Source organism: Macaca mulatta, chromosome 2 (genome assembly GCF_049350105.2).
Source record: "Macaca mulatta isolate MMU2019108-1 chromosome 2, T2T-MMU8v2.0, whole genome shotgun sequence".
Lineage (NCBI taxonomy): Eukaryota > Metazoa > Chordata > Mammalia > Primates > Cercopithecidae > Macaca > Macaca mulatta.
The window spans coordinates 134531428-134557569 of NC_133407.1; the positions used below are offsets into that span (position 1 = coordinate 134531428).

General features: G+C 38.4%; 1 protein-coding gene across 1 annotated transcript in view; it reads right to left on the reverse strand.

Annotated features, from left to right (window-relative positions):
• FOXP1 (forkhead box P1) overlaps nt 1-26142 on the reverse strand; it is a gene marked incomplete at its 5' end in the record, with an annotated part of 536826 nt that overhangs the window by 77734 nt on the left and 432950 nt on the right. Inside the window, 4 exon segments of the mRNA NM_001266321.1 lie at nt 4824-5028; nt 10460-10613; nt 16064-16153; nt 17196-17333. Of these exon segments, the coding sequence (NP_001253250.1) occupies nt 4824-5028; nt 10460-10613; nt 16064-16153; nt 17196-17333 (587 nt within the window).

A 26142-nucleotide genomic window follows, 5' to 3' on the forward strand; every position in this document is an offset into this window, starting at 1 on the left:
AATACGCGAGTTATAAAACATCTAATGATGGCGGCTGAACTGAAAGCAAAAAAGCTGGGATGAGAAAAAAGGGCATATTTCTGATTTGGACTATAGAGGACAGCTGAAATGGAATAAAAAGCATATGATGTGTTCATTGAGGAAACACAGGATTTATAAGGCAGGAAAAAAGCGGGGATACGTTAAAGGAAAGAAGCTTGTTTTGGATTTGCCTGTGTGCAAATCCCCCATGAGGTTCATTTACATTCTTTATGTGCTGTTTCAGACCAAAATGATTTATAGCTTGTAAATCCCACCTATTCTGCTTCATGAAAGGTCTAGTAAATATGAACATACACCATAAAAGAGAAAACTCTGGTATTTTCCTTCAAATGCAGTGATTTGCACACAGTAGGCTAAGTTAATACATGTTTTGTCAAACTGAATTTCAATTAAATTAAAAAAATATCTTTTAGGGACACTGATTTTATCATAATTTAGTATTCACTTCTAAGCTGAATGAAAACTTTAAGTACCACTTTGCAGACTAAAACACAGACCTCAATTTGGATCTTGGATATGCCACTAACCACCAGTTCTATGACCCTGGGTTAGTTATTTAATTGCTATTATTTGATTTCCTCATCTGTAAAATGGGTATAATCATCCTTACTGCTTCCTGAGTGGTCAGGTGGATAAAGTGAGACATCACTCCATATGCAAGAGTCTAGCCAGTGCTTGGCACAGAGAAGGAACTGATAAAATGTGAGTTCTCGTCCCTTTCCCTAGTGCACCATAATGCAATGTAATATTTCGAATTTTAATTCAGGCAATTACTTAAATAGTAATTGCTATTTGTATTTACATAGCTGCTTTGATCCAAGAAGCTCAAAGGGCTTTACTAAACTTAGCATTTTAATAAATGTTTCATTTGCATTTTGTTGATTCTGTTTACCCACACCAAAACTTGGAATTTCCTAAAGCAAGACAATCAGACAGGGAAACAAGACAGTATCTTCACATTTACAGGTATCCCAGGCCTGAGTTTTGTCTATTTCCCTAAGAAGTCGAGACTCTGTTCCCATGGAATAAAATGACATCAAGAGGCTTGAATGCACCTGCTTCCTCTGGCTGCTCCCCTTTAGCTGCTGCCATTGAACTTGATCCCCACCACACTTTTCTCAGGCACTGACAACAGAGGCATGTTTATTGCACCAATGAATTTATATATAATCAGCACAATAAACATTATTAAACTGTGGGGAGAAAATCAAAGCACGAAGCATGGTGCCAGTACTGAATTCTAATGATGCCGAATGTCCATGATTACACAGGGACAGGATCTTAACAAGCCTTGATTTGAACGTTGGCATCTGCCTCACAAATCACATGGGCCGCTCCTCCCGTAACACTGCTGAATATTGATAAATGTCTCTACCCTGCGCAACAGGGAAGTGGGTTTCTATTGGCAATCTTTACCAAAGTGTGTTTTTTCCCTTCTCTACACTCAAGGGTTTACCCTGAATGATTTAATTATAATTTTCCTTGTGTAAGACAAATTAAAGAGGAGAGTAGGAGTGTCGTGCCAAGCACATTATTTATCTCCTTAACAGATTGAAGCTCACCAAACCCCAGAGCTGCTGCTACTGCAGTGGCTGCTCACAGGAGCCAGCAAAATGCACGGGGGCAAGAGTGGGGGAGAAGGAGTTTTCCAAATGGCATGGAAATACATATGCAACTCAGCTGAGATCATTAGCCATCTCAGTACTTTGAAAACAAACAGTAACTCTCACAACGCTACCTTTTTCCAACAAATTTTCCCATCGAGCACTCCCAGATCATGTCAGAAAGCAATCTTAAAGCTGCTAAGCCACAATCAAGGTCATGGGGCTAGATGGTTATTCACTGTGGCAGAGACTCTTCCTTGCCCATCAGAATGGAGGGAAAAGAGTATTACACAGAAATCAAAGAAGAGCTTGGAAGGACACATATTTCACAAATGCACTGATGAGTAAGAGAGAAAACTTACCCAAGGCAGTGACAAGAAACTCCTGAGACAACTGGCAGATCAGTGTACAGTGAGACCGTACCTTTATAGTGACAACTTTTTCTTTTTTTTGTATTTAACTGGTTATCACACGTGATTTTTAAATTAAGCCTAATAAGGTAATGCTACATAATATTCATTTGAAGGATTTATATGTACACAAAGCTGGCTAACTAATAACTGCTTTTTTTTTTTTTAAATTTAAAAGACAGGATCTTGCTCTGTTGCCCAGGCTGGAGTACAATGGTGTGATCATGGCTCACTGCAGCCTCAAAACTTCTGGGCTCAAATGATCCTCCCACCTCAGCCTCTGGAGTACTCCAGGTGCATGCCACCATGCCACGCTAATTTAAAAAAAAAAAAGTTTAATAGAAATTGGGGTCCCTCTATGTTGTCCATGCTAGACTTGAACTCCTTGCCTCAAGCAATCCTCCTGCCTCGGTCTCCCAAAGTGCTGAGATAACCACTGTACCAGACCTAACTGATTTTTTAATTATCAATTCTATAAGCTTAAACTCAACTACCTTTAACTGAAGGTGCTCATGTGTCTTGTCAGCTACATTCAGTTAAAATGTGCTGACCGGAATTTTCTTTTAATCCAGCCACGTCTAGAAACCTACCAGCTAATATAAACTGAGAGATTCAAGAGATTAAGTAGTGGCATATAATTCCATAGTTGCTTCTTTTTTGCATGTACGATTGGAAAACTCAGTCTCCTTTTACATCTAGATTAAGGCTCATTGGAATCTGAATTCTTTTCTGATCCATATTCTAATTCTGGTGTGTAGTATGATGAAGATTAAGCACAACTTTTGTGCAGACAAATAAGGAGCATAAAAAAAAAAATTCAAACAAACTTAGTCTCCCAGAATTAGGCTGTCTCTTAGATCCATTTACTTTCAAATGTGCCTTAAGACATGAAAAGGGCTATTCTTCTCCCACTTGCCTCCTTGCTAATCTATCACCTGACTGCAGATATATAACCTTTTAGAAAATGACACTGAGCATAGTGCATCTAAACAAGAAGAGTTTTCTATGTCACAGGAAATCTGTGCAGGCTCCACAACAGCCGATGAGATTGCAACAAATACCTTAAGTGCATCAGTCGGCGTTTTTCAGTGTATGTCCTCCTGCTCTGCCTATGGATAAAGATGTAATTCAATCACTCTGCAGTAAATGGACGCATCAACCTTAGGACATCAAAACCAAGTATAGCAAAGGACAACAGCCTAGAACCTTTTCTTTAATGCTCCCTATGGTTTTCTTTCTTGAAAAAAAAAAATAAAGACATTATAAGAGATTGTAAAGCAAGAGCTAAGATTGGCTTCCAGACATATATATCTATCCTCGCTGGAAACAACAGAAGCCACATTTCACCCAATGGCTCCAAACTGATTCTCAGTGTCCACCATTCTATTCTTCTATCTATTCTTCAAACTATTCTAAACCAATATGCTTAATGCATCTTTTAGTTCTTCGGTGTCTGCCTCAGAAATTCCAAAATGATCTTGGAAGGATAGTTGAAAATTTTAGTTAAAACATATATATTATCCTCATCTCTGGAAACCACTCGTGGTTTTACACTCGAACATGGTGTGTGTGTGTGTGTGTGTCTGTGTGTGTGTTCAGATAATATTTTTCTGGTATAAAGATATACATCTAATTAAACAGTAGGCTTCTTAAACACTCAGTATTTTGAGAAATATACGAAATTATATTTGTGATTACATAACTGAAATATATAATTAAATTTTTTTTCACTGAGCCATTTTTATTAAAAAACAAAATACAGAATTTGCTTTCTCCTGATAGAAATGGCATTTACTGTCACATACTACTTTTAAGGTTTCTTTACTTCTGTGTGTGGAAGCTCTGCCTATGAAATATACAGAAAACAGTTTAGGAATAGTAAACAAAAAAGTTTTCAATTTTAGGGGCACTGTATTTTCTATTCTTGAAAAGCACTTCAACAGTGGTATTAATGCTTCTGGGTACTAAGAATACAATAACATGAATTAAAAGATTTTCTTAGAACCGCATGCTAACATGACATATTCTGGATCTCTAAAACAAGCTCAGCTTCAAGTAACATTCATGTAAAACTCAGGGCAATTCAAAAATAAAATGTCTTAACTTCTAAATAGGAATACAGCTGCTAAGACAATACTACACTCTATCCCACAATGAAGAGAAAGTGTGCTGTGTCTGTTTATGTGACTATATATACAACAGACCCCCCGCCTCCACCCGCCGCCACCACCACTACCTCTTCTATCTCTCCATCCTCCAAACCTTCACTCAGAATACATACGGGGAAGACCATGTGCTCCGGGGCACAATGATGAAAAACATGGGCGCCCAGCCTTCAAGGGGAGCAATGTAGAGTAACATAAGTTCTATGTTTTCTCAAACCATAATTCAAAATTGCCCACAGCAGACACTACTATTCCCTGAAGGCACTTCCAGCCAAGGAATTCAGCTTGTACGGAGTGAGCACTTGGCAGAAGGAGTAGGCCTGGAAGCCTGGAAATCCAACCCATCCAATGAGAAACTACACGACTTCTGCCCGGGTTCCTAAGCTGAGAGTAGATCTACATAAGTGCTAATTCCATGTTGAAAAGGTGAAAATAATTAGATGCTTCACACCCAAACCATACTGAATACATTCTTCAGTAATTATATGCACACTCAAGTCACATGGATCCAATTAGGGATCACTGAGATATGGTGAGGCAGGGCCACCCACCCCTCTCATGTTAAAGGCAGTGTTGGACCCATCTCAGTGGCTGCTTCCTACCTTTCCCTTTTGGGAGTGTGGACTGAGAGCTGTCCATTAGTAGAGGCATGTGGGTTCATTATTAAGGAGGTCTTGGAAGGTGCAGAGGAGGAGACACATGTCGTGGTCAGATCCAAACTGCTGTGATTGTTGCCTGTGGTTTCTTCTGCAGTATGAGCACTTGTCACTTCTTTCCAGAGCTGCTGCAGTTCTGTTGGAATCATGCCTGAAACAAACAAATTGGATAATTAAATCAATTAACAGCTAATTCCGTCCTCTTCAAACAGTAATTAAATCAAAGAGTCAGTAAACAAAGCCTAGTGTTAGGGGGGTTTTTTGGTGTGTGCAGTTTTTTTTCCCTCCCAACTAAGGCAGATGTGGTAGTAAAAAGTGTGTCCTCCTACTGAGCAACTGAGTGGAAGCTGCCCTCATCGCACATTAAGAGACTCAGGTGAAAAGGATTCAAAACACAGTTACTTTGCCACAACGGTATGCCTCTAACCATCCGAAATGTTATTTCTCAATTTTTGATGAAAAGTAGATAGATGTTACCTTAGTTTTAGACACAAAGAAGGGCTCAAAATAAATTTGTTCAACTATACTATTATGACAACATGAACTACAAAATGAATAATTTTTGTGCTTAAGTCTTAAATGATGACAAATAGCTTTGTTATTAAATATAGTTTTTATTAATCACTTTTAGACATAAATTATGAATTCATATCGTCTTCCTGAAATGCTTTTCAACTTTTAACAGTCAAATTGATTATACTATGATTATTTCATTAACACACCTATCTTCCTCATTAATTTTGGTTTCTAGTACCACATGCTTAATTGATGGATGTGTCTACTGAAAAACTGTATAACTTTTTATACAAGTAACACTGTTATTACTGTCATTTCTTAGATCAATGGTAATGAACCATTGCAGAATAAAATGAAAACGTAAAATAAACTTACAGTAATAAAGTTCTCTTGTGTTTTTAAAGGGGATCAAAATGGACATGGGTTTTAAGGAGTGAATCCAGTGTTTTCCCCCAAGAAGGGATACAATCAGTATGCCACGCTCACTATTGTGGGCCTCTTCGTCTTTATCTTGGTGGCATGCCTCTGTAGCCCAGGTTTCCAAATCCCACCTCAATGCATATTCTACCCCATACACGCACAGAATAAAAATATGCTAGATGACAACAAAAACCACAACAACGACAACAAGCAACATAACTTCCTTTGGAGAAACACTGAAATCATAAACCCTGCACATCCTAAGGCAATACCACATTAGAAGTGGACGTCTGGATTGCAGTTCATTGTTTCAATCAACTGTAACATAGCCATCCCAGAAAGCCTGCCATTTTCTGACTGTATAGCAGCAGCCGAAACAGGCATGTTTCTTACCAAACCTAAGGTATTGAATTAAAAAAGAAGGCTGTGTGCATTATATTCATTTGAAACACATAATAAAAAATGCCAAGGTCTAAATTTAATTTATTTTTGTCATTTAGAATACAATGGATAGATAATCATCTCAACGTGATCAGCCAAACATCTTTACTTTGCTAAACTGTTAAAGATTTTAATTATGCTAGCATTGGAGAGCACTGGTCTAATGAGGCGATGGACTCCAGAGAATCCGAGTGGTTAAGAACTGTGAAATGAGTCTGATAGGATTTTTTTATATTCACCGTGGATCGTTTGCATATCAAAGAGGAGTAAATTATTGCACAGCAGACCAATAACCTTCCCCGCCTTTCTGAGAGGAGCGTTAACAAAAACAGTTGGTCTCTCCTAACGGTTCTCCACGAAAATGTTCAAATGCTCAAGTATTTGCAATTAATATATATTATAAAGGAGGCTTCAAATGATACATTAAGTGGTCAGATATTCTTAGGAGGCATCCTCGACAGACAAGTCGGTTTTCTTCTCCCTTCATAAAAATCAAATGCCAATTATATTTTGATGGATTTTGTCCCAAATGAGCATTTAGTTATTAAGCATATTCAATTATTACTTGTCCCCTGAAATTAAACCTCGGAGGCAAATTAAACAAAGGGAAAGGTCACTCCACAACCCCATGTCCGGTTTTGCTGCATCTGGACTATTATTTTCAAACACCTTTCGAAGACAGGTGGGATGCATTTGTAGCTGGCAGGCCTGCTACTGTTGTCTGCACACCAACAATTACCTGTGAACATGGGTGACCCTCAGACCACTGTTTACTCAGTGGAAACAACAGTTAATAGGCTTGTCTGTTGATGATGTCATGTTGATATAAAACCACACAAGTCAACACCTATTTTTATTTTCTAGAGAGTAAACGCATGAAAAGAACAAGCCACCTATTTCTCAACTCAAACTAATTGATTTCTGGGTCAGCTGCATGGGAGGCGGGAAGACTAGGACAGGGTTCTGACAACTGTGTTAACTCCCGCTTTCTCTGGAAGAAAAGCAGAACTTCAATGCTGTTTTAGAAGTAAGCTGTTTATCCAGCAAATAAAGACAAAGACAAAGGTATTCAGCACTTGTTATACCTACAGGGTGCATTAATATTACTCTATTCTCCATCTATTCCAATGGGCTGGCAAATCAGTTTCATTATCCATAGAGAAAAATGGTAAATAAAAATAGTAACTCATTAAGTGACAACAGCGATACTTCCGGGTCAAACTGCAATGTGATAATTACTTTTAAGAACATTCTCATCACACTTAACACAGAAGCAGTCAGATGGCTTTCCTCCATCAATGCCATATATCGTTAGTGATGTTAAACTGTTAGTTCAATGAGCACTACCTACCAAAAGGTGTTGTTACTTGACAGCTAAGATCTCATGTTAGACAGATAAAAGGTAACCCAGTCACTCATCAGACTAAATGGATAACAAATTTCCAGAAAGTATGTATTTCTTCCAAAATGGTAGACTAAGAATAACAGTATGAAGTTAAACAAATCCATTAGCAGGTACATAACAAAGCATGTAATTTTCTGCTACCCAGAGTTTACATTTTAAAAATTAAAAGGTCAGAATAAGACTGAAAGAATATTTCTGTATGAAATTACTGGTGCTAGGGAGGATGAGATGATTAAAGAGACCAGGGTGAAAAGCAGATAGGCTAATTACGTAAGGCAGAGAGAAGACCCTACAATAACCTTAAAAACAACAGAAAATATCCCTCCGTTTCATATTATAAAACCTTCAGGGATAAAAAGGCCTTCAAAATATTAATTCTCTATCTATTCCTATACTTGACATTTACATGTTTAAGGTTAACTCGGCAAGGCCATGAACAGGTATGTAAAATAATCTTGATGATTTCTTTATGAAGTGGGCATTACCAGTATTTTTAGCAGATAACCACCATGCCTTGCAACATTTCTTTTTCCAGGACAAGTGGCCCCTTCATTATAAAAGAAAATGCAGGCACAGGTTTAAAAAATGTATGTTGTGGGGACAGATGACAGATTACTGTTCACGGAACTCAATTTTACAACCCCAGGTATCACTGGCTCAAAGACAAACAGAGTTGATCAACCTTTTTTTGTCCTTGTACATCCATACCCAGGTGACCATGTTCAAGCAAGCAGAAAGTTGATTTAAACCTCATAATGACATCAGTTTTAAGCCATCATCTCTCTGATAAAAAAAAAATTGTGTTCTAGTCCAACATGACTGAATTCTCCAGCCACTTTGGATGAGGGAGTGGGGGGACAAAACCAACCTCCTGATTCAGAGAGATGGAAATAACACTGGTAGTTCATTTTACTGTAAGAACCCGACACCAGAAATATTTGTATTTACGTTTATTCCATCTCGGGCACACGTTGAGGCACCCCTTAGATTTCAAATATGCTTCTTCCTAATGTTGCAGGGGCTAATAGTTACAGCAGACTGCTAAGCCTATCAATCAATGTCATGACTAGTGAATTACCTACCAGTGTCTCTGATATGTTACTGCAGTGATTACACTTCATGCATCACCACATTCATTTCTTTCACATTACACATGAGCTTGTCTTGTCACTGCCCAATTGCCCTCTTTTGGACAGCTTAACTGATGTACTATAACAATGAACCTTAGTGAGCAAACTTAATAGTATAGGAGTGGTGGGAAAAGATGAGAGAGGTTGGAGCTCAAGTCCGGTAGGTGTGTCAGAACAGCCTGCCATGTTTCCAACAATAAATCCAAAGATGTAATTAACACATGCTATGACATTCTGCAAGCACAAAAATGCATTCACTGATGTACATCTATATATCCTTTCTTTTCTCCTTATTGCTCAGTTATGATATCTTCTATTTTGACAATGGAGATGCTGAGTATGTATCGAGCAGCTGAGCAGTCATAGCAGAAAAAGGAGTGGAGAGGCAAGAGAGGTTAAGAGGAAAAAGCCCTGGTCTCCATAGTAAAAACAAAATCAGCCTCATAAGGGACAGAAGTTGGGTGTGGTTGACTTAAGGGAAAAGATTCAAATGCAGATCCGCTTCCCTGACTTCACTTGACACGAAAAGTTACCAAACAAATGGCCGTGCCTTAAGCAACACAAAGGAGGTTCCATATTTTTAACCTTCTTTAGAAGGCAACTGAATCCAAGACACCAATCAATGGCTTTAGCTACCAGCTGTTAAGGTACATATAAACCAACATCCAAATCTACTAGAGTTCAAAGAACTGTTGGCCTCGAGGAGGCAACTCAAATCTGCCCTGCCACGCATAGATGGAGGAATTGTGTTTCAAAACACAGGCATGGCACTTTCTACTCTCTCTTTCCTTCCTTCCTGCCTGTCCGCCCTCCCTCCCTCCCTCTTGACATCCCTTCCCACCTTCCTTTCTAGTTCTGAATAATCCATCTGCTTTCACATGACATATGTGAAAGTCAGAGTTGCTTAAACCAAGAGGATGTCCTAAAAACACTGAGAGTTCCCATTTGTTTCTGATGTCCATCACCCTTGGGATAAAATGTCAGTGGGCTCTGCAAAAGAAATTCACTAAATGTATTAAAATCTTACTTTTCAAGGAATCTCAGTTGTTGAGGAACTGGAGATTGAAATGGTACCTGTTCTGATGAGTATAGAACTAACTTGCTCAAAAATCAACAGATGAATGCAAAAAGAAAAAAAAAAGGAAACTAAACAAAAAACAACTTTGGCTTTTATAAGAGAAAGTCGTTGATTTTAATCGTTTACAGAAAAATAAACCTGAATTTATCTCTACATATTAAAATGTGGCATTTATAAAGCCCTACTAAGATTTAAAATAGCACATGTTACATGGTATAAAATCTCTTAAATGAATAATAAAAGCCTTCAGGAAAATTCCTTTGTGGTTCCAAACAGAAACACTACAAGAGTCCATTAAAATGCTCAGTAAGTGCAAAGCAGTGTCTCATTCCCTTACTCCAAGAGTGTCTAACAGTGGGATTGCTCTGCTATAGTATAGCTAAGCCTTCAGACCACTGTAAGACTTCATTTTGGCATCAACAAGCATTTCACCTTCTGCATGGGTCCATCATGATCCCACTCCATTTTTCTTCAAAAGAATCTATGTGCATGTTTCGATGGACAATGTCCTTAACGGATATACCAAGAGACAACCCACCACGTCCACCCAAAGTCTTCACAGAGCTATGCCTTCTGTATAATGAACGCATACCTTGAGCAAGAGGTTGAAGGGGAAGGGCAGGCTGCCCGGGCTGAATTGTCAGAAGGCCTTGGCGCTGCAAAGACAGGAGGTGCTGCTGCTGTAACTGCTGCATCTGTAAAAGCTGCTGCTGAAAAGCCAACTGCTGGGTAGCCACCTGCTGTTGCTGTAAGAAATCACGAAGACAAAAATGAGATGGCCACTTCCCTAGGAAGGTGAAAAGTATGGACACTTCAAAACTCACCATCATTGTCAAATGCTGAGAATGGTCACTGGAGCTCAGTGGAGGGCTCCATGTCAAGGTTTAAAAGGGACAGAACATACCTCCTCTGAAGAGGGGTGGGAGGTGAGTGTGTTACCTTTCTACTGCCTGCTCCCATAAACAAATAATTTGTCAATCAAACCAGCTTCCCCCCATTTGAAAGGCCTGAGTTTTGTCATCAAGACGTAAACTTTTAGACGTTGAAATGTTTGATTATGCACACTAGAGAGAAGACTGCATCACTCTAGTCTGAAGGGGTTTGAACCCCGAACCTTTGAGGTGTAAAAGAACAAGTTGCCTCCCTCCCTGCCTGCACCGGCAGAAGCTTTTAACTACTCTGTTTATCACTTCTGACATAAATAAATGAGAAAAAATCAGACCTTTGAAGAAGAAAAACTTCATCTAATATTGTTAATTAGCCATGACAAACGATGAAATAACATTGTAAATCTTTCATAGAAACAGCCACTAGATTTTAATTACACACATTCATAATTTAGCAAACAACATCGTACTCGACTGTGAGTTTAATATGAACGACAGTCTAAGCTTCAGATGCCTTAACATGGTTTTAGTCTCAGAAACCCCCAGCTCTGGTTGCTTGTCCTGCTTCCCCCATCTGCTTTGTTCTTGAAAAGAAGGGGCTTTACGATATGATAAATATCTTTTTGTTGATTGGACGATGACAGGAGGAAAACTTTTGTTGTGTAAAACATCAATACATCATTCCTGTGTTTAGCAGGCCTTGCTTCAGCCAAAAAAAATTAATGTAGATTTCCTCAGTAATTATCTGAGTGATAGAAAGAGAATACAGTGCAGTAGCACAATAAATAGAAGGAAATTATCTAATATCCTTAATCTGCTAGGAATCGTATCGAGGTGGAGGTCTTAGCCACATTATGGCTAACAATTATAAAAGGAATATTAACCCTTCCCAAACTGTGGCATAAAAAAAAAAGTTTCTTCAAGAAAAGAACAAGATCAGTGTTCCCAATTCTGAGTATGATTCAAAAGATCACAGAGACTTTTACAACTAAAAGGACTATCCAAGCCCTTTCTGAGCTTACATGTTCTGGCTAATAACTATACTTTACAAACAACTGCATTCACTTAACCTAACACATGACCTTGATCTGATACATCCATAAAATGGTATGTATATCAAGACCTTCTGATGCAAAGTTCAAAGAAAGAGAAAAATGGTGGTTTCCTTTCGGTCTTCATGTACTTTATTTTACAGTAAAAACCATCATTCTCGTATTAGCAACCAATTTCAGACTTACTACCATGCCACTGAGAAAGTTAATTGAGTTTCACTCCAAAAAACAAATTCTATACCACTAACAACAAAAATTTAAATAAATTTAAATGAAAAGCCAGTGTTTTCATTTTAAAAACAGCATGCATAAAATGATCCAATTGTTTTCACCCCTTCCCAAGTTATCACATTAATGTAAAACCCAATGATAGTTATATTCATGTCAAAATGATTTTTTCACTTCTTCAACAGATATTAACTCACAACATTACAAAAAAAGGGAAGGAAGAGAAAAAAACAACATTGACACAATAAAAGATCAGGGAATTAGCTCTTCTGAAAGCAGAATATAATGGGGGGGTACAGCTGGAGGTTGGGGAGGGTGTTTCCTGTCTTACTGTAAATGAAATGTTTAAAAATTTTGTATTTATATAAAATGACTGATGCCTTTTCTGTTGTCTCTGTGGCCATCCCTAGGAAAAGCTCATGAAAGCTGTCTACGTTTGAAAAGCCAGGATATAAAAGTATACAAGGCCCATTGTCCAAAGAAAGAATTTAAAAGCAACACTGGTTGCCAAACTGCGCTCCCCACCCAGTTACCAAACACAGGATACGGGTCCATTTGTTTACTTCTCACAATTGAATGCATACAAAAAAGGTCTCCGTGCAGTCCCCTCGGCAGGTCAGTAGTCAGTGTTAAAATGCTAAAATGCCCTGATAAACCTCGTGTTTCGGATCCCCTCCCTAGAGCTGCAGTCAAAGGTCTGTTTTCCTTTCTTCGGCTACTCCCTACTGCCTAACATAAACTGTCATAACTGCCCGGGACAAACGGCCCTTTTAAAACAATCAACTTAGCCTACCTCACCCGCACAGGATGGAATCTTTTTTTGTAGCTCGATTTAAAATGAATTCTGTTGTCTATTTTCCTCACCACTTCTGTCCAATATTCACGAGCAGTCACTTCAATAGCTGCACTGGGGCTACATCCTCTTCCTCCCTACATCCCTACCTAAGAGCACGTATCTTCTTAAGGAAGGTCCTGTCTTCGTCCAACCCAATATGGAGCCAAACTTTCTCAGGGAAACATCTCAAGGCAACTTTAGGAGGGAAGGAAAAAAAAAAAAAAAAAAAAGCAAAGGTACATTGTTCTGGCCAAAGATCAGGTGTCTTATTGCAGAGGTAATCAAAACAGGAAAAAAAAAAAAAAAAGCGGGTGGGGGGGAGCCTGACAATACAAAATTATGAGCCACTAATGACTGGGGACTCAGTAAATTAACATACTTGTTCCATCTGTCAACATCCAAGTTCAAACCTTGTTAAAATCATAACCACCAGTCCACATCATGAAATTGCTACTGTGTGACTCCACCTCATTTTAGCACAAAAGGACTACCACCTGCATGATAATTCAAGGAGACTGGTCCCTACCTCAGGAAAATACGGATCTCTTAACCATTGTTACCTGGGTCTCAGACAACTCCACTGGCACCATGAATCCAAGGAGACCCATCCACTGGTCTGCCTATCTCAAAGGACATTCAAAGCAACCTATTTTCTGGGTCACCTTTGCCTGGGAAATGGATGACAAAGCATGGACCACAGCAAACCTAGCGACCTGGAGACGCAAGAACGTTCCTACCATGTCTCGCTTTCTCCTTGTTTAGACACAAAGTGTTCTCCTTGCCTACCCCCACTCCCTTCCCAAACTCAGACACCACTATCATCTTTGTGCTCTGAGATGCTCTCCTTTCTGACAACAGCAATTTGGGAGAGGTAACTTTTATCCTTCTTTCTGCTGTGTAAGTTTCCCCTTCACATTTCTTTATCTGCCCTCTGAGCTCATCTGAACTTTCATGTTCTCCCAGCATGCAGACGTGCATTCCAAACTATGTCTCACAGACCAAATAAGAGGTTAATAAGAAGTGGCAACAGAAAGGAAAAACACAATCCCTGGTAACTGATAAGAATGACAGTGGCAGCCCTTTTTTGTTTGTCTTCAAATATAGAGTTAAAGATCTTTAAAAAACTAAATTTTGATGCCTTTGAAAAGAAAGAAGCACAAAATAACAACAGGGGGTTATTGCCTGCAAGCCACAGGGGAGAAACTCCATAATTCTTATTCTCCCTTTTGAAGGCTGTTAGCAATCTGATTCAAAAAAGCAACAGCAGAAGGGGAAACCTCTTGAGGCTGTAACCATTTCCTGTGATCATGCATAATGTGCTTCAAAAGTGGGTTTTTACCAATTCTGTTGATCAATTGCACCTCCTTCATACCCCTTCTTTTTTCTGCTGTGTTTACATCTGATGTGACTCAATGACAAGCACTGTCTGAGACTGTGAAACAGGCCTGTCATGTTGATTTATGGGCGCATCAAACCACAACTTGTCCAAACTGAAGCTCGCAGTTCATTAATTAGAGAGTTGTGACTTTGAAGTCAGCTTTCAGACTGTGGTTTTTAACATTTGGCTTAATTTATATGCTCTTGAATGTGGATCTCTAAGGAAAAAACTGAAATTCCCTTCTTGTCTTTGAACTTCTTTTGACCGCACAATAATCATTTCTTTGTCCAGAGTGATGCCTGCAATCCCAGAGTCATTAACGCGCATTGAACTGCCACTGATGAGTAAGCCCTGCTGAATTAGAAAAACAGCCAGCAAAACAAAGCTGAGAGCCTTCTGCACAGTGATATCTCACAATTACATGCCTTCCCTCCCTGTGCCATTTCCATTTTAATTACTGTTAGTCCTTTAGATTTACATTTTAGACACTTTTTAATCTGTTCCCTTTTTTATTATAGCAGCACCCGGTAGCGCGCCACTGTACTTAAGGTTGTGTCAGCATTTTCATTAAAACACCTCCTCCCCTTCACCCCAAAACTGCCCCTACTCTGCAGGGGTTTACATCGGGCTGCTCAACAGGACTCCAGGGTGAAAACTTGGCAGGACATGGAAAACGTCCCTAATTTGTGTCCAGGGAGGCGGCAGCAAAGGGAGAATGTCTGGGTCACTCCCAGGGTGTAAAATTAGCACAGCCCGGCATCCTCACTTAGGTGAGCGACAGGGACGTCGAGTCACCTGGTAAGACTCCCTGCAAAAGAACAAAAGTGGCCACCTGCTTAGGGCTGGTGAAGAAGCTGTTAAAGTGGACGAGGTGCTGTATATAGAATTATAAATTGTGTCATCCCAAGGAGAACACTTAAACAAAAAGAATTTCAGTCCACTGTAAAAATATGAGGAGGCAAGTTAAATTGGATAACTCTGGAATGGGTAGAAAGATGTCACAATAACGCACACATGCACACAGATACTCCCACAACTGAGTCTCACCCACACAGAATTGAGTAGAAGGTGAACTGGTAACTCCCTGGAAAGGCCTTACCATGTATGGGATGAATACTGTCAACCTTCGTGGTATGGCATAATGCGGTAAGTTATGGACACTATCAAGCGTGGTGCATATAGAGGCTATTATGATATACTTTTCTCCCCGCCTCTCAAGAAAACACAACCCAAGCTGGAGCCTTCTCTAACTTCAACTCATGCTCTCTGGTACATGCCTTTAGCAATTATATTATGTACAACTTGCATGAAGAAGTTAAACAAAAGATGTGGATGTTTAATCTTCTTCTAACTTTTTTGTTTGTTTATCCAACCTCACAAGGGGTTATTCTTCCAATGGAAAAGGCCATCACCACACCCCCAAGCTCTCCGAGCTGGGGGGAAAAAAAAAAAAACACAAAAAACTGAAGTGTGCATCCAAGTAAAATTTTCCTGAAAGCACTTCACTTCCCCCAGCTCCATTCTGGCCCTCAGTTGTTACCAGGTTGCAAAAAGTAACCTGAAGACTCTGTCAATGAGGCCTCTCCTGATCCTCACACAGATACACGTGCAGTGGTGTTATAAAATATGTGGCAGCAAGCAAATGGAACCCAGAAAAATCTGAGTGAAAACAGGACAATAACTCTCAGTCTGAAAGCTGAGAACCGATAGAGTCAGCTCAGTTGTGCAATCATTTAAAAGATGAATGACAGTTTAATAGCCACTAGATAGTCCTCTGGGATCTGTGGTTTGAAAGTAAAATATGTATTGTCGGTACCTCTTTAGGCTGTTTTCCAGCATGTTGTTGTTGTAAAAGTTGAAGCTGCAACTGTTCCTGTTGTTTTTTATAAAACTCTTGAAGCTGCTGCTACAAAGGAAAGAGAGGACGGTAAGTAACAGAGGGTAGCGCCAATCCACTGTCCCTTTTGGTGCCATACACAAACTGTGATTTGAAAAATAGCATCCTTTTATCTGTAATGGCCTGACCTTTAGTTTGAAACTCAACAATAAATTCAGCGCACACTGACTATTCTTGGCATTATTGTTTGAAAAGTAATTTCCAAAATGAACTGATGAAAAACATACCATTTTCTACACAAACTAATTAAAATAAGGCAAAGAATGACCTTTGATAGTACAACAAAGCTGAAATGCCCTTGCTGAGAGAGTCTGGTGAATCTCTACTGCATGCTTTCTACATGACAGGGCTGGGCACTATGCAGTGTTATTCCGTGTGTGCATGGACAGTCTGGGAGCTTCCGCTGCATCCTGTCCCTACCACCCCAGGCCAGTGACTCCCGCTGCAGTAGTTCTGAATCTCATCTATTTGGTTCAGGTGGCTGTTAAGTCTGACTATTAGGTCCCCATGGTGCAATGACAACCAGAAGTTCATTTCAGTAACATCGTACGTGGAAGAAGTAAAATCAACTTTGGACCTTAAAATTAGCAAACTCCAAAATGCTTCTTTATGTTTAAAGAAAAAAAAATCTGTAAGCTTCTGAGTTGAAATGGGGACTTCAAGAGCTGTCATATTTAAATCCACTCCCAACGTGCTCCTCATTTTGCTTTGATTCACACCATTTAGGAGCCTCTGGGCTTACCAAATAAAAGAGTGTAAAGCCATGTAAGCCTAAAAGATCTTACTGCTACCAAGTCCAATTACAGCCCTGATCTCAGTCCATCGGGTACTCTCCAGGCCCAAACCCTAGTCACCATGCAGGTCTCCTCTCTTTTGGGCATGCAAAAGCACATCGATTATTCAGCAACTGGTCTGTGTCCTGCCCCACCCACGCTGCTCTACTCTTCACTGGGCAAAGAAGCTGCTCTGGTGGAGGGGAGACTGTGAATGGAGTGATGGGGGCCCCTGGGTTCTGGGGGAGACAGGCTGGAGGTGGAGGAAGGACAATTACCTGTTGAAGCATGAGGGCCTGCTGCTGCTGAAGGAGAACCTGGAGCTGCTGAGGGCTCAGCACTTGTTGCTGGAGGATCTGCTGCATTTGCTGGGGAGTGATAACTTGAGGTGTCATCATAGCCACTGACACGGGAACCTAGAACGTTAATGAAGGATAAATAGGAAGCCAGGAAATCAGAAGCACGCAGCCTCCCAGGTTCAGCGGCTGACTGCCATCAGCCTGCTTAAAGAGTTGCCCAATTTCCCATGCAACATGTATTTATCCAGAGGGGATGCAGCAACAGATCCTATTTCATCTATCATGGAGTTTATTTTAAAGAAAGAAAAATAAAACCTTGCAGTACTGACTGGGGTTCCAGGCAGCCTTGCAAGCAGACAGAAAGGACCAACTTAATAAACCCTAACTGGAGTTAGGATACGACCATTCTCAATTGCTTATTAAGAGTGAGTTTTTGGTCAAAACCATCTGTGGGAAGTCAACCCAAACTTGAATTTTGTTTGAGGGAAGAAGACAAATGGTAACCAACACCTTTGCAGTTGGAGCCCATATGACCCACTTGCTCTGTGGACAGTGATGTTAAGAACAATCAACGAACGCTTAGACTTGCAGGAAAGGGAACCTTGGACACACCTTCCGAACTTAAACACAGACCCTTCGCATGATGCCTTTTACCCTTCCTTATTCACCCAGCATACAGATGTCTCAATTCTTTCATATTATGTGCAATACCATTAAAAGCCGCTTTCCATGACATTTCAGTGACAAACAGCTACAGTGATGAACTTGATAGCATTTCATATTTGCAACTGTTAACACGTTTCTGCACGGGCATCTTTGCAAGGAACCTGCACACTGTATCTGAAAGGATGATGTCTTGTTCAGATAAAACACTGACATTAAAATGACAGGCTGTCTTGGCCAAGGTTACACAAATTGTATTCAAGCGGATACCTAATGACAATGCTATGAATTCTGCAAGCTTTCTAGAATGTAATTTAGCTATTCAAAATAATCACTGCACTTGTGTTTAATTTGCAGACTACATGAGAACCATTTTGTCAGTCCCCGTAATGCAAGAAGACTATTTCATGAAAAATCACCCCCCCAAATAAAAAGATAAGGAAAGAAAAAACAATGAAAGAAAAGACAAAACCTGTATGTCTTCTAACCGTAATATTTAAGCATCTTACTTTTCTTTGGTTTCTAATCAAACATGTGACAGCAAGAAGCTAGAAGCAGTAAAGGATATACTTTGTTAAAAAGGATCTGCTGTCATCTCATGTATTACAATAAAAGGTAATAACATGTTTTGCACTTTGCCTGTGAGCCACTTAAAAAAAAAAATCCCGCAGACAATAGCTGATCAGAAGATAAAAGAATTAAAAAATCTTTCAGGGGAGCAGTAAGCAAAAGGCAGAAATGCAGTATTAATTTTATGTAACATAATGTCTTAATATGCAGTTTATCCTGACTTTTTCACATGATTTGTCCTGTCATTTGCATAGCGAGCTCTCATTCCTAATTTCACAGTCATTATGCACTGATGTCCCGATTTCTCAGCATCACTAATTTTGATGAACTAAAAATGGTTCCTGAAGGTCAGATTCATGTACAGTGAACGTTCTCCACTGTTGTTGTGGGCATGTTTCATGTGTGCGGATGTTGATGTGCAAGTGTCGTGTGTTTGGAAAACACTAGCTAGAACATGCGAAAAATTTCATTAACCCAGCTCTGGAAGGTCATCCATGAATTCTTCCTATTCCAGTGGCCTTTTAAGTTTAGATGTAGATACACTGTAATTTAAAACAGATGGGCATGTCTGAATATTTTCATATGCAAAATGGGACAGATGTATATGAATGGATAAATTATCCTTTTAAAAAGATAATTTGTAGCACGAAATATCACCAATGATTGGAACAGTGAACTTGCACTCAGTCTAGGGCAAACACCAGGAAGACATTATCAAAACATCTAACCATCTACAAATTAATTCCAATTAGTCTACTTTGTCTTCATACAGAAGAAACTTTTCTGATTTTTAAATATCTACTGGGTGCCAATCGGTATCCTTTGAGCTGCTAAAGCCAGCGTATCACAATAGAAGTTTACTTTTCCTTGAGAGTTGCATCATCATACGGGGAGGTTTGATTAAGCAAACAAAAGAACCATGTTTAAGGTTTCTTTTTTCCTCTGCGTTTCTTGGATGATGTACAATATAAATATTCTTGAGCCAAATTTCTGATGGTGATGAACAGGAAAACAGACAGGAATAGGGTGGTGTAAAATCTAAACTGGTGATGAACATGAACTTAACAGAGTTAGAGCAGAAATCATCATAGAAATAACCTCCTGGTCATTGTTTTTAAAAGAGCTATAGAAACCTTATGCTAGAAAGGGGCACAGGTGAACTTTCGGGGGCGATGGAAATGTCCCTATCTTGACTGGGGTGGTGCTCACACACACGTATACAATCATCAAAACTCTTCCAACTAAACACTGAAAATCAGAATATCTGAGCCCACGTAAATCATCCCTCAATAAAACTCATTTTAAAAGTTACATATGTCTCCTAAAATAGTTTTTTCCCCTTAACTCAGGTAGAACTAGAAGCATCTTCTTAAAGGAGAAACATCATTGTCCCCTGACTGTCAATAATAAAAGGGGGAATCATGGAAAGGACTGACATATACCTGTACAGACAATTTTTAAAGGCTGACATCCAACTAGCGGTTTAAATCTCCTTTTCCCATAATCATTTATTCCTTTTTTTGCAGTTACAGAACAGGATAATGAACTTGAGTCTCCCCTTCTTTTTCCTTTTGGACATTTTGATGGGGGTGCTGATGAGTAATAATATGCTTTCCAGCAGCAGGCACTGCCAAAGGAGGGAAGGAAGCAAGAGGCCTGAGTAATCCTCCAAACGGGCTGCTCAGTCTCTGAATAATCAGAAGTGGGCTATTATATCCTGATGGTCTTCACTTCACTTTTACTATCTGAAACCACGTTTTCATGCCAGTTAACTCTGGGCCTCCAAAGTGGGCTTCAGCTTCATTTACAAATGTTATAAAACCGAGACTTCCCCAAAGTTTCTGTTCCAACATATCATGAAAAGAGGTTATGGAAAGCTTTCACAAACATATTCAAATAGACCAGAAACGATGGTGGGGTAGAAAATTGAAAAAAAAAAAAAAAAAAAATCTGAGCACAGTTTTTAAGGCTTTAAATAGTTAAGAATTATAGCCTATATATCCACTCCCTTAATTCCCAACGTCCAACTTTTTCATGTAGCTAGTCCCTACTAATACTAGGAATCAAAGGGCATGCAGTACCAGCGAGAGGCTATTACAGCCCACACTTTATTGCCCATTACTACTGAGGTCATTAGCGGCAAGAGTGATTGTAGCAGTCTTAACCTATTGATCACTGTAACTACTATCATTTAATCCTGTGTTGAATGTCTGGAAAGCGGCTAAAGGCACACAAGAGAGAGTGCTTTAGCATTGAGAAATATGGCCAAAGCTTCGAAATTACACTTTGATTCATAAAATCTAGCCAGTGGTTTAAATCAATAGTATTTAAAACAGTCATGTGAGTTTTTAACTACAGCACTCTAATATTTATGGGCCCCTCTTTGAGAGTATTCAGTAAAAACGAAACTTTTTTTTTTCTTTTTTCAGATTTCATGCCATCTACCTTAACCTCCTTGAGATAAAAACATTCATTTCTGATGTTTTCTGTGCTACAGGGCTCAGGCCTTAACTGCGAGTTCAAGCTAATTCTTGATTTCTTTCTCAAAAGATGATTTAAATATAAGGCCAAAAAAAAATTCCGATACTGTAACTACCTTAACTGTTTGAGTATATAGAAATGAGTATGTTTTATGAGTTAACAATGAATCATAGAAGGCAATTTATGAAGAACTAGAATGATTCTGTCTAGCTGCCTTCAGGGATCAGAAATTCAAATTAAACTTCTGGCAGACATTTAAAGAATGCTAGCATACAAAACTGAATTTAAAAAAACGCACACAGTTAACACTCCTCAGTGGAGTTTCAAGAGGAAATCATGAATTAAAAAAGCACACGGCATGCTACACTGTTGACTGATACCAACTGGGTGTGGCCGATCCCAGGTGCACACAAACCTGCGGGAATGGCAGAAATACAGCTGTGCTTGGGCCATCACAGCTCTGCTAGTATGGGCCTGCTGCTACCTTAATACCAGCAACTGGGAAAACGGTGTTAGCACTAACAACTGCTGCTAAAAGCCCATACACTACTGTGTAAATTCTGCCTGATACGGTTTTTTCTTCAAAATGACTATCAGCTGAATGCTGAAAGACTATTAAAATAATATGCCATATTATTTCCTTTAACGTCCAATGGGGAAAGGTAGATGATGGGAAGGGAAAAATCTAAAAAGCAAACAAACAAACAAAAACACTCAGAGAAACAATACTTATTTCTAAGCTAGGAGACAATTGAAGGAATTGGGTGGGAGGGGGGAAGACACAATATAAATTCTGAAAATAACATGTTATCATTTTTTTCTCTCTTTAGTTTACACTCCAGTCAACTATAAGTAAATATTACCTAGTACACATACACATAAATTTTGCACATCAGGTATCATCTCATAATTAATGTGTATACAAATAACCAAAATGAGAAGATAAAAAATTTTAAACATTGTTTCATTTTTATTAATCTGGTTAATAATTTAGAAACTCTTTTTACCCTCTGATCATTCACCACATGTATGTCCCAGAAAATTCACTTCCGTTCTAGCCTTCAGGCTATATTTGGGTGGTAACTGACCAGGTTTGGCAGTGTCACCTGGTTAATCAAATAACAGGAGCAAAACACATTAAATTAGAAGGCTCCAGAATGTCACCAAAAAACCAAACATGAGAATATAGCTCCACTAAAAAATAATAATAAAAAAAAACTAGGCTAAGTATTTTATGACCATATACAAGCTAGCCTGTGGAGAAGAAAATTAAACATCATCACCTCTGGCCCCCCCCGTGGAAAACAAGTTTTCATAATTAACAAGCCAATGGATACAACAGAGGTATTGGCAAACAGAAAAGTTAGAAAGCTTCTATTTCTCCATGGTATTAAAAAAAAAAAAAAAAAAAAAATGAACCAACCAGGTACCACGCAAGTAACTATCATACAGGAAAGAAAACACACTTCTGACATAGTATTTCGGTCTTTAAAACATTTTTAAAAAGCTTGTTATTTATGTGGAAAGTCTAATTCTATTTCATTATGGAAATCTGCTTTTTGTATAACTCTTTTAGGCTTAGCTATTTTGCCACAATACTGTACAAAGCACTAAGGCAGGTAATGGTTATTATATTAATGCAAAATCATCTAGGTAGTCAGTCATTAGCATAACAGTTCTCTCAGTAACAATACAACCAACTATTAAAAATTTTTTTTCAAAAGACCTCTTTAAAATGCAATTAGCATTTCATTTTTTATCGTTTTGTTTATTACATTCTATCAAGAAAGGCTATCTTTCTTTCACAAAAAAATTGTAAGGCCAAGGCTCGCCTGCCAATCAGGAGTTATTTCAGGTTATCAACCCTAATAAGCAATCTCCAGCAATGCCCTCCGAGCTCTTCTTTTTCTTTTGTCTTTAAATTCTAAAAAGTGGCATAAATGCATATTTGTTTACAGCAGAGGTATTAGTGGAACATCAACAGCTCTCCTCTAACATTTCCCAGGCACACAAGGTTACTCCACTAAGTGCCAGTATAATTGTTTTAGCTCTAATAAATATCAGCTTCATTTGCATAAAAATGTAAAGTTTACATAAATTAAATCGCTTCTCCCATTAGCAACTGTTAAATACAGGAAACAATGGAGGCCACACATGAAAATAATCACTCAATAAGCACTGATTCTTTCAACCTAGCAACTATTATTATTATTTAAATCAAGAAAATGCCTTCTCTTTTCTACTTCCACCACTTTCTCCTGTAGCTGGGATGGAAAACAATTTAGTGCATGTGAATTAAACATGCTATGGCATTTTATATTAACAACAACAACAAAAATCATTTTTAAGTGCTGCAAATGGGAGGGGGGAGAACTACCCCAAGAAGGTACCCCAGAAAAGATTCTATCCATAGATCTGTAGTTCTTAAAGGGAAAAGGAAGAGGCCTTGGCTAAAGAAGTTCTCTTAAATTGAAGTATTACTCAAAAATAATGAAAGAGACAGCAACTGTTTTAATCCTATCTGAGACACATACATGATTAAAATAAATAAAAGGTAACTTGTGGATATAGTTTTAGATCAACAGTTACTGTTAAATGAAGAAAAATATAATGTCTATCTTCTGTCTAAAGAAGATTTTTCTAACACTAAGAATTAAATTTATAGCTCTGCTTTCCTCATGATTTAATCAGCATAGAAAATTTCATAGGGAGCTTAACTGCAAATATGTATTTTTTTTCTCGTATTACTGAGAGGGAGAAGGGACTATAATTGAATTTCAACATACAGGTAGGCCAAAATTAGACCATTTCCAAAGTTTTATAAGGCCTTACTTAGGGTGCAATCACTCTTTAAAAAGAATTACAACTCAAGTTTCTCAAATTGTACAGTTTCTCACGCCTATTTCCAACACCTTCACCTTATACATCACAGTTAAGCTAAAGGGTGCAAATGAGATTCTAATGAGAAAACATCAGTTGCTTCTTTGACAATCTCACCATTCACTGATTTATTTCTAATGAAGACAAAGTCCAACCAAAATCTTCCTACAAGTTAAAGGTCAAAATATGTTCAAAAATGCCTAGTAAAATCAAGGCAAATGGGAAACCCGTGCAGACCCGCCTCATGAAGTGGTGTGACAATTAGAGTAATTGTACAAAAAGCCATCTTCAGGAAAAAGTAGAAGAAATTAAGCTGCCACAACTGTAACAGGTTAGATGAAAAAAATCAAAATTTAATGTATTCTCCCCTGTGTCATCTTGTTTTGTCAAGACATCAAATAGAATTGGGAAGTACAAAATAACAAGCCCTTGAGAAATCACAGAAGCCGACCTTTTTGATGTTGTTGATTTACCTTGTTCTCAGTTATTTGAACAATGATGTTTCAGATTTAAGGGCAAGATAAAGCTTAGAAATTAAAACATGATACCAAGGTATTCTAAAAAGCTCACCCTAACATTTAGCCTGCATGTTCATTGATTAGTTGTTTTTAACTGGATTTGAAAATGAGGCACAATGTATGTGTTCAGTATTCATTTTTCTCATTTGAAATTAATTTCTCCTCAAACAACTCACAGGTTGGAAGAGGGACTCAATGAAGAGCATTCCTACAATCCAAAAGTAGAGGCCCAGATTAGCCCTTCTCAGATGATTCAAGTCCCCACAATCTGCAAAGGATTGTTTAGCTAAGAGACACCTGAGTTTTCTTTTCTAAATGAAAGAGAATAAGACTGAATGCAAAATGCCACTTGGTGGGGGTGGGAGGGAAGTATTGCACGCTCTGAAAGGACTAAAACAAGAGTCCAGAGATACGCTGCTTCCAAGAAAACAAACCTTTTACCAAACAACAAATTTAGCTAACAGTGTTAAGACTATCCCCAAATCTAGCCACACAGATACACATAAAGCTACCCTTTTGCCCCAAGAGAGCTACAGCCCATCAGCAATGTAACTTCTAGTCTTACATGAAATGTTATGTGCAAAGATACATGAAATCAAGCTATCACAAAACAGCATTCTCAACTTTTATATGTAGGTATTTCCTTCTCCTCAAGCATACATATAAATCAAAAACTGCAGCAGTTAAAACTATCTATTTGAGGCACTAAAAGTAAATAACCTAATATTTGCAAGCATTATAATTTATGAAACCTAGACAGTTAATAAAGCTGTTTAATAATTCCTTGTCATTAAATGCATATTTTAAAATGTAACACACAGAGAGACACGATTTATGTATTTATTTACTCTAACCTTCTCGATCAACTGTTGCTACATTATCCCTTGTTTGCAAATCAAGGAATGATGAACTACCTGAAGTGGAATCTAACTGACCACTATATTTGCCCAGTTACCAAGAACATGGTTTTCAGGTTCTCTTTAGTGATGTTCATCTACAACTAAACCACATAATAAAATAAATTCCTCCAACCTTCATTTTGTCAATTCAAATTTTACTCAAATTTTAGTACAGACTGAGAAGCTAGTCACAACACTCTCTCCTGATTGTCTCAGAAACATAGTAACTCAAACAATGTTTCTGCCACATTAACCAAGACAAACCTGAACTTTCATTGTTTTTAATTAATCTCGATTTTAATTTCACGGTATCTTCCAATTGTGTGGAGGTTGGCTAAGAAGTTGTAGAACTGGTCAGTGTCATAAAAGAGTTTATCTTTCAAGTGACAGGTCCTGACAACGTGTACATGCAAGGCAGTGATGGTGAGGGTTTTGTTTTTCAAGGTACATTTAACTGCAAACAACAACAAAAAAAATTCAAACCAACCATTCCTATCATAAGCTTTCTGATGATTTATGGTTTACCAACTGAGCAAGGTTACGCAACACTGCATGCCTTTAGATGCATTATTTCAGCTAGTTGAGATTTAATTAAGATCACAGCCTCTAAAATCCCTGTCAAATGAAAATTCAGAGAAGACAATACACTATATATCCTCATGCAGAATGTTTCCATTCCATCCCTGGAAAAATATGAGTTAATCCGCGTTTCTATGGCTGCAGACAAAAGTTCGCTAATTTTGTTTTCTTTTGACACTTAGGTTGTTTTCTATTATATGTCATGAGATCATTCCCTTCCAGGGAAAGAAGAAAAAAATCGAGAGTGATACATGTTGCAGAAAATGCACTTGACATTATTAGCCGACATTATCATAGCTTAGCCATGATGCCATCACATTTTCATGTAATCAACCC